Source organism: Hetaerina americana, unplaced genomic scaffold (assembly GCF_022747635.1).
Source record: "Hetaerina americana unplaced genomic scaffold, ioHetAmer1.1.p SCAF_29, whole genome shotgun sequence".
Classification (NCBI taxonomy): domain Eukaryota; kingdom Metazoa; phylum Arthropoda; class Insecta; order Odonata; family Calopterygidae; genus Hetaerina; species Hetaerina americana.
Genome location: NW_027286863.1, coordinates 2,215,517 through 2,232,198, shown reverse-complemented (window position 1 = coordinate 2,232,198; position 16,682 = coordinate 2,215,517). Strand labels below are relative to the sequence as shown.

General features: G+C 44.3%; 1 protein-coding gene across 3 annotated transcripts in view; it reads right to left on the bottom strand.

The window, feature by feature from the left end:
- LOC139689912 (small G protein signaling modulator 2-like) overlaps window positions 1–16,682 on the bottom strand; it is a 269,278-nt gene that overhangs the window by 31,958 nt on the left and 220,638 nt on the right. For 2 of the 3 annotated variants that reach the window (XM_071587030.1, XM_071587031.1), the window contains exons 5-8: window positions 7,716–7,940; window positions 6,050–6,117; window positions 5,424–5,599; window positions 2,977–3,243 (exon numbers count right to left, since the gene is read on the bottom strand). In XM_071587030.1, the coding sequence (XP_071443131.1) occupies window positions 2,977–3,243; window positions 5,424–5,599; window positions 6,050–6,117; window positions 7,716–7,940 (736 nt within the window). Of the gene's footprint in view, window positions 1–2,976; window positions 3,244–5,423; window positions 5,600–6,049; window positions 6,118–6,746; window positions 6,957–7,715; window positions 7,941–16,682 lie in introns of those variants that run through there. The other variant, XM_071587032.1, reaches the window with a different exon arrangement.

Sequence of the window (16,682 nt, the reverse complement as noted above, 5' to 3'; positions counted from 1 at the left end):
GTTTTCTCGCATACAACGTCATCACGGATGATGGCCATCCGGTGACCGAAATATTGACAGCTGAAATTTTAGTTTCATTTCCTATTAGATTTTGGATCCCGATCTTTCAAAAAGTGATGCCTCTTAATAGTCAATAATGCCGCATCCAGACTTTTCGAATTACGTACTATTGAACGATATCATCCAATAAAATGGGCCATTTTTTTCATGAGCGTTAGGAGTTGTTATCCTAAATTCATATACTTCCAAGGTCGTCGCAATAATTTCTGGGCAGCGCCAAAATATGATCACTATCCGTAACCACAGGCGACCGCTTAAAATGAAAAAAAAACTCGCAGTCCACTTGAGAAGTTACAAGCCGTTTCTTCGAGAATAATTGCGCATATCCGCCAAGATGCAGGCTCATAGTCCCCGGATAATGGGCGCTAAGGGATGGGGGTGCAATCGACCTTTACGACTTGTCCACCCTCTCCCAAACGTGTGACGGCAGATTTAATCATCACCTCCTCCCTCAGGCCTCGAGGTCGCAGGGAGGGGGTGGGAAGAAATGCTTGCCTGTTAAGGCAACCCATGATCCTGGGCGGATGGGGGCTCGGACGAAAGAGGCAGCGGGAGACATTCGGGAGGAACACCGGGTGATGCCCCAGTTGGTCTGGAGAGACGGAATTGCCATTGACGAAGCATTCGAGCCCTGCCAAGGACACAGAGGTTGCTTCGTTGGCATTGGAGCGATATATTCGCCGAGGAAGATGAATTACTGGGGCCGGAGAGGAATTAAGCAGAGAAAATGGAATGGAATCTAGTGGATATTCATACGGTAGGCCGTCTACATTAGACTACTGGAAGGCTTCTCGTTATGAGGGCGCGAAAAATGCAATGCCCACAAAAAGTCGTCATGAGACAATCTTTTTTCGAAGAGTATATTATCAGTCAAAATCATCTGAATTAACAGCGCTGGGATAATCAGAGACATCTTAAGATACGTAGAGCATTGAAAACATAGAGGAAGTTTTATTTTGTTTCCATTATCGTGAGAAACGTTGGAAAAAAATATTACGCATTTAAAAAACATCAACAATAAACAGTAACTCAAAAATAACATTCCTCTATTTATTTAACAAAACAAAGCATACTTTCTGTGCCTTTCGTTTATCTAACTGTAAATTGGTGATTTTTCCTCAAGTCGAACCGAAAAAGACGAGAAGAAACGGCGATTCACACCATTTCATCAAAATCCTAATGGTATGTATCAGAAAAAGTTACCCCTCTATTGTTATCATTATTTCTAACTTTCGCAAGTACTCAGGGCAGTAACCCGGCTGTTAAAATTCAATTGATTGGCTTCACATGAACAAAACGTGCAATATTATTTCAGCGAAGTTGATTTCTCCCTCCTTGAGCGAGTTCCCCTCAGGCCGAGACGCACATATCATCTCTCGAACCAGAAAAACGAAAATTTACTCCCCTCGAAACATTTGCACCCGTTCTCAATATGAAGACTAAAATAAATGCTCGTTTTGTTACACAAGTAGGTCTAATATCTCGCTTTCATTTTGTTTCCGTTAAACTCAAAACTTTTCGAACTAAACATTTTAATTCAATTCCAATAGAACTCGTAACGTTTCCTCACAAACTTTTAAAAACAAGAACATTCAAAACGAGAAACCACAGCACACGTAAAAGTAAACACATAACCCACACGAACAGATGAAGGCATACAAGCGTATACTTGTACGACTCGAAGTGAACCAAAGGTTTCACTTCCGTGTCGACCAGGGGTGGCCGCGACCTACCATCGATTGTGAACGACATTCACGATCTGAATAAATCTACGGGATCTACCACGGCGAAAATAGTTCATGAATGATCTTGCGCCAATAGGAGAGAAAATGTCGGCGCATCCTCAGACTGAATTATAAATTAATTGAATATTAAATAAACCTTCAAATTTAAAGTCATTCATAAGAGCAGAAGTTTCCCGTATCATTTTTAGCCAAATTTTGGTTCATTACATAAGAGGAATAAATTAAAATTAGAGCGAATGGATTGAATAAAAGATTATGAAAGTAATTAATGCCTTAGCGCCGCAAGATATCGAAAAAAACTAAATCTGACGACGACAAACGTGGTAGCAAATTGCAGGACATTACAGGGCAGGGCTGCTGCATTCCTTTATCTGTTTAGGCGACGAATTTTCTCAAATGTTTCTTATGATATAATTATAAATACAGGCCTTAAATATATGCTTTTATTGGTTTTAAACCTTGAAATATTTAAACCTGCTTATCAAAACTCAAACTTTTTAACAAATTGAACTTCACAGGAATAGCAATAACTTAATTAGATGACTAGCAATGACAATAATTAACACAACAATTACTCCTTGAAACGTACTGAAAATCATATTCAACATATAATTTTATGAGATGTTACCTAACAGAGCATTTTCCAAGTTCAATCAAGCAAAAAAGACAAAAATAACCCTAAATAGATCAGTTCCATATCATTATTTTTAACATATCGGTATTAAGAAGTGCATGCTGCGCCTATTCTTTGCTGATCAGTTTGCGGAGCCGTCGGGGTCACCACCCTCGAAATGTTTAATGATAATCTGCAGTTGAGCTGAACAATGAACCGCTTAAGCGCAATGACACAACAATACAATACCAGGGTATTATTGCATTTCAACTCAATTCACGGTCGAATCTAAATATCAAAATACACAGCAATATGTTGTTACAAAATTAAGCGGATGCCACAACTTGATCAGCCAATACTTTAAAGCATATTAATTACAGCAATTAGTGTGTTATTTAATAATACTGATCAGAAAATCAAACGAAACAGTTCACTCGTAATTTCAGTCGGGCAAACTTTGGGCATTTGTTTGATTTCAAAAAGACTCGCCCGGAGTGCACATAGATGGGTGAGGCAGAGCCGCTCATGACTCGAGAATGGATTAAAATTTTCTCTCACCGGTAAAACAAGCACGTTGTTTTTGCCATAGAGCAGAGTGGCTTTGCTGTTTTGGTGCAGCGACTCCACGTACTCCTTGGCGGAAGCCGGGAGCGCCGGCCTGTTGTGGGCGTGGTGTGTGGCCTGGATGTGCTGCGAATGACTGACCGAGTTCCCTTGTGGTGCTTGACTCGCTCCCGCGCCCGCACCGCCTCCCGAGCCCGTGCTGCCGCTGGTGTCCTCCGAGCTGTTGAGGGTGTGCAGACTTCGCCGGTTGCAAGCCGTGAACTGGTCCGAAAACACGTAATAGGGAGTCAGCCAAAGAAAACAACCTCCACTCACTTCGGGGAGTGGGAAGGGAGGGTTTTTAATTTTTATATACCATTCAAGCCACCGCCAGGGTGTGTGGCAGGGGGTGAATACACACCAGAATAATTTTACCCGAGCATGACTCTACCGCGGTCGAACAATGTTATTAAAATGCCCTATCGTTCGTGGAAAAATTTGCGTATTAAATCTATCTATTCTACACTTAATCCCTCTAATTTTACTAGCATGATCTCTCCTACCGTAGTATGTAGCTTGTCCACATATTCCTCGTATGTGTATCACCGAGGAGAGGACGTGAGTGAGGGTAACCCCTAGGTCTTGGATTGAGTCCACTCATTCCATTTCGGTGTTCCCGAAGCAGCAGGTAATCGGGGGGGAATTACTCTTTTTCCAAAAAAATATCACCACGCAGTTTTTTAAGTTTAATTCTGACTGCCAAGTGTCGCACCACCGTTGTATAGCATTAAGGTCATCTAACAAAGCTGCTGTGTCTTCAGGATCACGGATATCACGGTAAACCACCGCATCGTCGGCGTATCTTACTAGTGACTACGGAGTCAATGTCGTTAACGTGACGTAGGAATAAAAGAGGTCCTATGACAGAAAGAGGTCCTTCCCTGGAGAGTACCTGAAGTACGTAACTTCTACTGCATTTGAAGTTACTCCATCTATCACCACTCTTTGTACCCGACCATTCAAAAAGTCTTAAATCCAACCAGATATTTTTATCCATGCCATATGCTTCTAGCTTTGCGAGTAGTTAACTATGAGATACTTTGTCGAAGGGCTTTCTTAAAATCTAGAAAAATCGCGTCCACTGGAACTTTGCTCTCCCCCGAAATAAGAATATCACGAACAAAAAACGCAAGTTGTGTCCCGCATGTTCTACCCTTTCGGAAATCGTGCCGATTTTTCATTAATAACTTCTGATTATCGAGGTGTCTCACGATCGAACTAGCAACAATATGTTCCACAACCTTGCGCGGAATGAATGTGAGGGAAATATGCCTGCAATTACTCGGTTCCTCCTTTTCTCCATTTTTAAATATCGGTGTTACGTCAGCCGTTTTCCAATCTGTGGGAGCCTTGTGGTCTACCAGCGACTTCTTAAATATTATTTCTAGAAAGAGCGCAATTTCGGAAGCTAGACCCTAAAATATACGAGCCCGGAGGGTTTATTGGGCTTAATATTTTTCAGCAAACGTTCTATTCCATTATATGAGATTCCCATTTCAGGCATCGGTTGACCGGTACGATTTGGTTAGCTATCGGGGTATTCTGTAAGATATTAGTGAAGACGCTTTGAAAGAAGGAATTCAATATGTTAGCCTTTTTGGGTTGATTGCCTAATAAGTTGTTTGCCTTCTCTGCCCAAGATCAAGTAAGCCTGACGCTCCTTTAAATGCGGCATGTTTTCATTTCTGTCGCGTCGTAGGGGGTAGCTAATCAACGAAAAATACATGCCTACTGTTTGAATGAGTTGTTCCCTGATTACAACTAAAATGGAAAATTATGAATATTCTTGGGATTCCACATCGTATTGCGTATTACGACTGCAAATTCATATTTAATACCGAAATATATTTGAGATGCCCAATTTAGAGAAATTATTTTTTAAATTAATTTTAATTAAAGAAATAAAAATACCACAGGCACCATGCGTGCCCTAGAATAGAATGGCGCAGCAGAGGAAAGTCCCCTGACACCATCCCATTGGCTGATACGCTTTCGCTTGTACAATATAATCCTGCGAAGGAAAATACTACCCTAGATGTGATCGTTTCAGCACCTCCTATTTTATATATTCGTCGACTGTCCAAGAGGATATTCCGCGTCCTCAGTCAAAGTTTCCCAGTTCTATTGACATTGTGCAATAGTTTCGGTGCGGTTGAATTTTGTACACGAAAAGCTCGAAGACCGATTTAAGAAATGCGGAACTTGAACATTTTTGGTCATAAGGAAATCTTAAGAAAACCAGAGATGGTTTTCGTCCAATCAGAGGAGAGGAAATGGCTGAGCTGCACAGGAGGCGTGGTCGGCAAGCAGCCCGCTGTCGGCCCGTTCAAGAACAATAATGACGTCACCTGCTGCATTGCAGTCATCGATCACGTAGAAAAATGTATACAGATAGAACTCACATTGAGCGCAGGCCTCCGCGAGAGCGGCGGGGTCCCACTGGGGGTCACGCCACCCGTCCCAGTCATCGACGCCGCCGTTGATATCCTATGCCTTTGTACTAGCTCATCTGCCGGAGGATCCGTCCAGAAATGATCTTGGGTCTTCGTTTTTGAATAATCTAGTGCACAGGGTCCAACTGTAAGTAAACACGTTTAGGTATCATTCACACTGAATTATAATGTGAGGAATCTAAGGTCGAAATATTTTAAGGTCAGAATTGAAATATTTGGCAATAAATTGAACTCTTCCGTTATTAGTGCTCAATGAAAACAGGAGTTAGGGCATCATGTTTAAGAAACGAATGTCCCTTCGCGCTCAACAGCACACGAGCAACTTGTGAGTGACGACTGGTCATAAGTAAAGAATTAAAATTGGGGATGCGTTTAATCACGTAAAAATTCTTGCAACGGAGAACTTTGACGAGGGCTTCCATCAGTTGAATCTGGCTCAATGGTTGACACCTCCGTGCTATTTGTTCAAATCAGAAGTTGTTGTGCAGACTGACAAAAATATACGTACATGGATGAGATAAGTACTGTCCATGATTAAGCAATGCAGGAATTAATACAGAAATGTTTCCACTCACCCAATAAAGAACTTAATATGGAGCCATAATCAGGATCTGACACGAGAGCATCCTTCTCGTAATATTTGCTGAAACCAAGAAAAGCTAAAATTAAGGAGGGTACTCCAGAGTCATCTAATCCAATGGTGAATAATGGTTTTATGAGAGTGAAAAGGGTAATAATATGAATACTTAGGCGAATGAAACCTCTATGAATGATGTGGTCAAGAGCATAACAAATAGAGAAAAAATAAAATTCTACGATGAAGAATTCAAAGCTCGATGGGGTAAAAGGCACTATCCAGAATGTCATCACTGCCCGACTCTTTCCTGTTTTTGATTGTCAAAACCATTGGCGTTTTCATAAGTATTGCACATACGATTTTGGTGGAATGAAAGCCAAAGCTAATCATCAGAACTAAAAAGGCACAAACCGAACAGCTGAAGATTTTTCTTCACAAGAACTCGCGATTGCATGCACAAAGCAAAAGAGGGAACACTTTGTGTCCCTCGCGCACATGAAAGACGGCATTTATAAAACAAACATCAACATTTGAACAAGACCGAAGTATGATGTTCCATAATGCTCACCGAAAACAAATGTTTCATAATGTGCAGGAATATTTTTCACGGTTGAGGCTTGGTGTTTTGGTAGAAAACAACGTCAGAGTGATGATACTCACGTTTTTTTTTGCTAGACCGAAAATTACACCCTCACCTGTCTTGTGTCCGGGTACGACTGCTCCCTTTTGGCCTCCTTGCCCGCCCTCGTGGTTCGATTCTTTGGCACGACTACCGCGGAGACACCACTTACGCCCGCCAATGCGACATCCTCGTGCGAGGCGAGAGATTTGGTGTGGGTGGTGGATGCGGGTCGCTTGTGATCGCTACGCGCAGAACGGCGGCGGGCAATCCTAACTAACGCAAAACTATATAGAAAGCGGCACACCACTGATGCGACAGTAACACAGCAACACTCAATACACGAGGCCAAATTGAACAGTTAAGCCGACCTTGGATTCGGTTCCACCGACCTTTCACTGAGAGACGACCACGCGATTGGCAAGAATCTCTTGGCTGGAGATCTTACCTTGGAATCATTCCACCAGCTCTTTTCAAATGAATAAGCGAATCGAATGACTGGCGGCAACCATATGCTGACCTTCGTTGGCGTAAATCATGGGAAAATAGAGAGGGCATAATGAATACAGAACCTAGCCTCACGCACCGTACTCTCGGCTCCGACAAAACCCCCAGTTGCCACGCTTGGGGGCGCCAAGTTCACTCTCATTTGCCTTTTTGGTCGGGGTAATAACATCTAAAAGGAGTCAGAAGTGAAAAATAAATATGAAACAATTATATTGTCCATAAAATAAATTGGTTCTGGTGGCGAGGAAGGACTTCGAACCCTTTCCTAGGCTTCCTTCGACGCCCTCCGGTAAGAGATCGGCGACCGGCAGGGGCGCTGGCATCCGTGTGTCCCTACACAAGTGTTTCATTTTGAATAAGTTCATTGATTCGTGCTTTGATCTGCATTACATTTTTCCCCAGCTTTATTCTACTTTTTGCGGACACCCTGTAGGTGCTATTACTGGTGACATTGATTGGTGACCTGTAATTAATAAGTTGGAGGCGAACGAAGCAAGGTCGAAGAAAGAGTGGAGGCAACACTCCTCAACGCCCTGACCTGCTGTTCTGCACCAGGTAGTCGATGATCTTGGCGAGCTGCTTCTCGAAGAGGGCGAGTCGTATCCAGAGGTAGCGGGGCGCGGCGTTGGCGGCCGCGGAGATGCCCCCGGGGACGGTCGACGAGGATGAGAGGCTGGGAACGGAGGTTGAGGTGGACGAGTTCTTCTTCTGGAGGGGCGGCTTCGGGAGGCGGCTGGTGCTGTCGCCGCTCGAGGAGGACCGCCTGCAACGAGGGGGGAACGAAGGCCGCTGATGCTGCTCATGCAGTGCTGGGGACTGCGTGAGCTTCTCCCTCCCCGCATTGGCGCGGGGGGGGGGGGGGAAAGTCGCATGAGCCGGTGCTATGAGTCACATGTTGGTAATCCATGGGTTAAATAAATATAGGGAATTACAAAAAAGGTAAACAATATGAGAGGCAGTAGATTTGGTAATTTTTATAATTACTTCTTTCGTAATAAAATTACCTAAATTCCCTAGTTAGAGACTTATGACGACGCAAAAAACTGAATGGATCACCTTTGTCACCAAAAAAAGCGTTCGTCACGTGTGGAGCGGTGATACCAGTGCAATGAATTCACAGATTCGTGTGCGTATGCAACCACGTATAGGGTGTTGGAAAAGTCATGGTCATTGATTTATGAGGCAGTTCCCTCTTGGTAACTCAGGGCAAATGCACTAATGGACACGCAAAATTGGAATCAATTACATTTATTAAGCAGGAAAACGTTCGTATTTTTTACGGTAGCATTGGCAACAAAAGAGTAATCTGATAAACATCGTTTTCATTAAAGAAATTATCTGTTGATGTTGAATAAAGTGGTATGTAACATGATTGGGGTGATCGGGATGGCGTTTTGGATAACGTACTGACTTCCCACCCATTGGGCCCTCGTTCGAATCCCGGAAGTGGCAGATATTTTTCAGGAGCATCCTGTTCCGCACTTGAGGCGCCTTTTATTAAGAGTAGGCTGCCGGCCAACGCCGGGTTTCTCTCCACCCTTCATCCTTTTCCATCCATCCCAAATGGCGCAAATGACCTCAGCTGTTGGTCGACTCCCCTTAAACTGCTACAACATATTTGGCACGTATTTTCACTGTTTTCCTCCATTTTTGGACTATGAATGTGTGGATACGATTTATTTATTTAGCGTACAGCAATTTGATATATAGCAGGGGACGTGGTAGTCCATTGGGTAGAGCGCTGGACCCAGGTTCGATTCCTCGTGACGCCCGTCTTCAGTTTTACCCGAGCTGAGTTAGTTTTCGGGCACAACACTGCCTTGGGAAATACAGGCGCTACAGGGAAAGATAACTGCATCCTAGACCCTCACGAGTAAATGTCACACGCCGCATATGGCTTAGAATTGGGTAAACTGTAACCTCGCCTATCAAACTGATCTTTATGTATACGTGAATGCTTGTATATAAAAGATTGGTGTCCTCACACCTACCACCACGCGCCCTTGCGGTTAGGGGCTTCGGTTAGGTGCAGGCGAATGCACGAACACGCCGAGGGAGGAATGTTCGTGAATCCGGCCCCCCCTTCGCTACACGATAATGCTTGACCAAAAGGAAGCGAACGCCATCACCATCCATGGCGCCCTTCACCCTCGCAGCCCTATTTACGATCGATAGCCTACCGACCCAACGATTCGCGAAATCTTAATTAAGAAATCGAGTTGCCTCGAGTTTCGCATCGTGAAATTTGGAGATGAGAATCATCGGTCATCCATCGCGTGAGTAACGAAGGCGGAAAATGCACGCACGGAGATGCTGGCGCTTGAGGTCACGGGCAGAGATAGGCGCGCGTCACTGCCCATTTAGCGGCGTCTGCTCTTGCCCGACGGCACGTGAAATGGCCCCACAACCACGGCCACAAGGACCTGCTGCGGAGAGAGCCAATCCGCAGGGGGAATCAGTCCCCCAACACTTCCCATCCAACGGCACCCGAATTCGTCTTCGGTTAAAGAAAGCATCAAATGATTTAGAAATCATTGAGGGATTCATGTCATAGCTCTTTCGATGAGCTATATCATTCATGGATTGCTTTCCCAATGGATTGCTGTTATTCAACCACATAACTTACAATTGCGTATAATTAGAAAATACCGGTTCATACGAGATGGGTTATAGCTCATGCGTGGAAATGTTTGTACAAACACACCAATAGGGAGGAAAACGCTGAGACCAGAGAGAGTCTTTTCGGGGAAGCGATTGAGGGGAGATATGGAGGGGAAATGACACCTGACGACAACGAGCTGGCGAATTGCCATGGCGATGGCCGAGCACGTTTAGGACGCGAAAGTCTATTGCGGGATAAGATGTTAAAATCTGCCCTCGGCTGGATTTGGGCCGGCTCGGCTTATTTGGGTTTGGGCACTGGACAGTAAACATTTAGAAACCCCTTAAAGCCAAATTTTCAGCTCCCTAGGTTGCCCCAGGGAACTCCTATCGCAAAAAATGTTTTTTCGAAAAAAAAATTTTCTGGGCGACTCTTTGCTTTAAAAAATATGAAAAAATCATGAGCATACATTTTAATGCTGAAAACTATTCTGATTTTTTTCCAATTTTTTAAATCAAAATTGAGCTCCGGAAAAATATTTGAATTTTTCAAAGAATTTGTAGGCTATGTAGGTAATTTTCAGCAAACTTCTAAATAATTATTTTTCGACTGGGTTTTATTGAATTTTGGGGATTTTTCGGGGAGAAAACGGCAATTCTAACACCACCATTCAAAAGAACGGGAAAAAGATACACGAAAAATATTGTCCTGTAGCCCTCACATGAAATTTAAATAGAAACAACACTGATCTCAAAAAGTCTTCCAGCCAGATTCCTTTCTCATAGATATTACGAATCAGTCCCATATTTTTCCTTAACCTTTTAGTAGTTCCGCAGGAATGTTGTCTACCCCCACGGCCATATTTGATTTCATCTCTCTTAATGCCCTTTCTATGTCATCGGCGACGATGCCTTGGCCTAAGCTTTTTTCCTAAACATCATATTCCTTTTCTATGTCTAAACCTTGTGGGTCAAAGTCCTTTACTATACATTTCTTCTATACATTCCTTCCATCTCTCTTGGATCTTCCCTGCGTCAACTATTACCTTACCCGCCTTATCTCTAACTGTTATCATAGATCTTCCTTTCTTACTTCCCGATAAAGATTTGACTTTGCTGTACAGCGCACCAATTTCACCCTTCCTCTGCTAACTTTCCATATCCTCGCACTGCGTTTTCCACCATGCTTCTTTTGCTTTATTTGTTGCCCGCCTCAATTTATTGTTTAATTTTTTGTACTTCATTTTGCCTAACTCTGTGATTACATTCTTCCATTTTCTTCGCTCATCCATCTTTGTAATCATCTCATCCGTGATCCATGGTTTCCTAGTCATTTTAGTGTTAACGGTTCCAATAGTGTCTTATGTGGCTTTAGATGCCCTTTTCTTGATGCATTCCCATTTTTCTTCGATAGTACTTAGCTCTTGACCATCCTCCATGATTTCCTCCGCCGCTTGTTTGTATTCCTTCCTTTTCAAACCATTTAATGCTTCTACGTTCCATTTTCTAACTCGCCGCCCCTGCCTTATCTTTTTGAAACGGACGCTACATTTCATAACAACTAAATTGTGGTCTGAGTCCGCATCCGCTCCCGGGAAGCTGTGCGAATTTACCACACTGTTCCGAAACCTCTGTCTACCCAGGATATAATCTAGCTGATACCTTTCTGAGTCACCTGGCATTTTCCATGTATACCTGCGTCTTTTGTGGTGTCTAAACCAAGTGTTGGTGATGACTAGCCCCTGCCCCCTGCAGAACTCGACTGCTTTCTCCCCGCGGTCATTCCTCGTGCCTAAACCGTAGTCCCCAACCTCATCACCATCCCTTCCTTCGCCTACTGTTGCATTCCAATCCCCCATCACTATCAAATGTTTCCCTGCGGGAACACACGCGATTATGTCGTCTAACTGATCGTATATCCTATCGACCTCTTCTTCCTTACGGTTGCTCGGTGGCATGTATACCTGAATAATAACCAAGTTCGTCGGTTCTGCTTTTATCTCTACTAGTAATAATCTATCCGTTACCTGTTCTATGTTGACTACGCTTCTTCCTACCTCTTCATTTAATACTATGGCAACCCCTCCTTGGCTCTCGTCCCCGCCGCTGTATATTATTCTATACTGATCATTCCAGTAATCCCCGCTATCCTTCCATCTCACCCCGCATACACCTAAGAATCTATTTTTCCATCTCTCGCTTGATATTCTCCAGTATACCTGTCCTCACCATTGTCCTAACATTCCACGTTTCTATTCTAACTAATGTGGTCTCCTTCTTCTGCGTCTTCTGTCCAGCTGCTGTCGGTTTTCCCTTGCAAGGGTTTCGAGGGATGACGACCGCGGAAGCCTTGCCTCCCCCGCTGCCGGGCACGACGCACGGCCGATTGGGCCGAGCCCCGTATTTGCCAGGACTCAAAATCTCTGTATTGTCTATCATGTAAATCTTGGGAATGATAATTGAGGTGGTTTCCCGTTGCCTTCCTCAATAGTGTTTTTAACGTGACACCATCACTTACTGGCCGCCCCACTGGGGTCAGAGGCTATTGTAGCCGCCTCACTGAGGAACAGACGCTGCGTGGACTATCTTTCGTCTGGCTCCTAACCTTCGACCTATCTGGCATGGGTGACCTTACCAGGAGCAATAATTATTACTCCCGCCAGCACAGCTCTAGGGGTCATCGGAACGCACAAAAACGCACGGAAACGCACATTCGGGCTCAGAGATTTAAGGAAAGAAGGACTAGATGTTTTGGACAGGAGAAGATTGATAAAGATTTCGACCGGGTGATTTGGAGGGAGCGGTGGAGGTTCAAGTTGGGAAGGCGGCCGGAACTTGGTGAGGGCGCTGTGTGTGTGTGCGGGGGATTGAAGAGTGGCGGGTTGCATCGCCCAGAAATGTCGCCATCTAAGACTTCTGGCAAAATTTATGACGTCTGCGAGGATTCCCACGTGATTAACCTTGGGGGTGGGGGAGAAAGAGAGGCCTTTTCCCAGAAGTGAGGTTTGGTGCTCGTTCAGCGTGGTTCTAGAAAGGTTCAGCACGTGTTCGGCAGTTCTATTGTTTGGTCGACCGGCGGGGAAGGGACGGATTGAGAAGGGTTTTGTTGGTGGCAACGGCTCGGTGGAATTCCGGGTGTTGGTAGGGAAGGTGGGGGTAGGTGGAAAATAGTCGCTAAATCCAGTTTCTGGGGGATCGAGATGGTGCGGGGGCTAACGTACTGGCTTCCCACCCAGAGGGCCCGGGTTCAAATCCCGGCGGTGTTGAATATTTTTCAGAGGTATCTCGATCCCCACTTGAGGTGCTTTGTGGAGGGCACTTTGAGTGAGTACGTCGTCCGTCGGATGGGACGTTAAGCTGCGGACCCCTTGGCGCCTTTCGTAAAGAGTAGGCTAATGCCGACGCCGGATTTCTCTCCACCCTTCATCCTTTCCTATCCATCCCCTATGGCGCAAATGACCTCAGCTGTCGGTCGCCTCCCCTCAAAACTACTACTACTATCCAGTTTCTGTAGGTAAAGGGGTGGGGGAGGAGGGCTAGGTTTCACAAGTTGGAGAGGTAAAATATATATATATTAACCACTCCACGCCACTCTTCAATCCCCCGCACACACACACAGCGCCCTCACCAAGTTCCGGCCGCCTTCCCAACTTGAACCTCCACCGCTCCCTCCAAATCACCCGGTCGAAATCTTTATCAATCTTCTCCTGTCCAAAACATCTAGTCCTTCTTTCCTTAAATCTCTGAACCCGAAAACTAATCTCTCCCCGGCCGAAGGAGCTGAGTTAAAAAAACTCACACGCAACCCCAACCTAGTCATCACTTCTGCCGATAAAGGTTCGACAGTGGTAGTCCTTAACACTGCAGACTACTGACAAGAATGTAACAGATTACTCTCCGACACTTCCTCCTATCAACATATTCCTGCTGACCCTAACCCCGCATTCCAAAAAGAAATAATCGCTTTCCTTCGAGAACACGGCCCTAAGGAGAATCTTTCCCCCAGGGACATCTCCCTCCTTTCCCCTTCCCAACCTCACACCCCTCACTTCTACATCCTTCCTAAGATCCACAAACCCAACAACCCAGGCCGCCCTATAGTCTCCTCTCGTAGCTCTCCGACTGAAAGAATTTCCGCCTTCGTGGATTACTATCTCCAACCTTTAGTTCACTCCCTACCCTCCTTTATAAAACATACCTACCACTTCCTCAGATTGCTCCACTCAACTTCCCTCCCTCCTGATACCCATATTACTTTGGCTACTATCGATGTCACCTCCTTATACACATCCATACCTCACCAAGAAGGCCTTTCTTCCCTACGTTACTTCCTCTCCAAACGCCCTTCCCCTCAAATCCCCAGTACCGATTTTCTCATTTATCTTTCCAATTTCATTCTCACCCGCAACTGCATTTCTTTCAACAGTAACTATTACCTCCAAATAAAGGGCTGTGCCATGAGTAGCAGATTCAGCCCTTCATATGCAAACCTCCACCCCGGTGTCCTGGAAGAGAATTTCCTTTCAAGCTATCCTCTGCAACCCATCCTGTGGCTCCGATACATCGACGACATCTTTCTACTATGGCCACACAGCACAGATACCCTCAATTCCTTCATCTCCCAACTCAATGATTCCTCATCTCTGTCTTTCACCTCGACCATTTCATCCTCTCAGATTACCTTCCTCGATGTTAATATTTCCCTCAGCAATAACAAATTCCTGACCTCTGTTCACACTAAACCTACTAATAAGCAGCAATACCTTCATTACAGCAGTTATCACACCAAGCGCTCCCTCCCTTCCTCCCTTTCTATCCGCGGTCACCGCATTTGCAACCATCCCGAATCCCTTAACAAATACCTTAACAACATTCACCACTCCCTCCTCCAACGAGGATACCCTGATTCTCTCCTCCATTAAAAAATACTCAAACATTCCTACACCCCCAAGCCTGCCTCAACCACAGACTCCTCTCTCAATCTGTACTACCTACTTCCCAGGCATTCAGTGCCTCAAATTCATCCTCAAAGACCTATTCCCCATCCTCAAAAATCACTACACTTCCTCCAACCTTCTTCCCAAATGCCCCTCTGTCACCTTCAAACGTCCCGCCAACCTAGCAGATATCCTGAAATCCACCAGGCCGCTCTCAAAATCCCCTCACACCCCCAGAGCCATACCCACTCCATGTCATCGAGCAAGATGTAAAACCTGCCCTTTTTTCCCCACTCCACCCCAATCCATCCCACTATTTAACTCTCTCCCGCCCTTCCCCTATTCCTCTTGCACTTCCAAGAATGTTGTTTATCTCCTAACCTGTAAACTCTGCCCATCCTTTTACATAGGCCAATGTTCCACACCACTGAACATTAGGATTAATAACCACCGCGCCTCGTGCAATCCCTCCTCCCCGTCCGCGGGTCTCCCCATCCCTAAATATGCTTCCCATCATAATACCCCTTTCAACCAGTGTTATAATGTTTCCGTCCTAGCGTCCCTTCCCACATCCGATAACCCTATAGAATTAAAAACTCTTGAAATGGCATTCATTTACATCTGTATGGCCTATCAGCATCCGGGCCTCAATGTCGTTCACTGATGGGAGTGGCCTAAAACTGTTACTTTGTGGAAGCGTTGCGAATCGGGGGGTGAACACTGTGTTTTTCCGCATGAGTTTTGGTGTACGTGGCCTTTGTTTCGACTTGCGAAGTCTTGATCAATACTTTGTAAGTTGAAACCTGGGTCTCGTATGTTGCAATAGTTGCGGTAAGCAGGTTGTTCTCTTTTCCGATTTTGTGTCAATTCCACCACCTCCCTCTCCCTCCTTGCCTATCTCCGCTCCCCTCTAGCCTCTCCTCTCCCTTTCCTCTCCCCAACCATTCCTCTCACCCCTCCTCCGTCTCCCGTTCTCCCCTTCCCCTGGCCCCCTTCCCTTTCTCTCGCACCCCTCACCTCTACAATTCCAGCAGTCATTACTTCATATCTTCCGATGAAGACGGAATGTTTCTGTCGAAATATCAAGAAATAACGTGTGAGTGTTCTTTTTTTGTGTTTCTATATTGTGTGTTACTGTGTATTGTACTATATATATATATATATATATATATATATATATATATATATATATATATATATATATAACACTTTTTGAGTTCTGTCCTTCTCTTCCTTGATAAAGGTGGTCAAGACCACCGAAAATCGAAAAATAGTGAGCCTCTTTTTTTTTGTGTTTCTGTGTTTTTGTCTGTGTCCACTAGTGCTAAGTGTTATACATTATATATATATATATATCGTGTATATATATATATATATATAATCTAGAGGCGTACCTTAATAAATAATATGGCATTGTAAAATATTAGAAATAATCACAAATGCTAACAAGAAAACTTAAGATATAAGAGAATTTCAATCAATCAAATTATTCTCTTTAAAAAACCGAATATGAAAAAATGGCAACAAAGATAGAGCATCTATCTGGTGATGCATGAAGCACAGAGTGAAGGGTCAACCATGTGGTATCTTCATGTTCTGTCGCTTTGTTCGAAGGGAAATTCATAAATATTACGATTGGATGACAGGGATTTATGGTAAGATAAAATATTCTTGGGATATAAGCAATGGAAGAACCCAGAAGCATAACGTAACCAAGAAATTATTAATAAATAAATTAATCACATCATATATTGTCGCAAATTAGAGATATTCTGTGGACTTGAGGCTTGCTCGGAGTTTGAGCACGTGTAAAGAGTCGGAAATCCAGCTCCAGCAGAGTCACCATAATACTATTGACTTTGCTGAACGGTGTGAAGCAATCAAGGGGGAGAAAATGAAACGCGAATCGATAAGGCTTCTTTCCATTAGGAAGAAATTGAGTTTGGTTTTGGCAGCCTGCGAAGCTC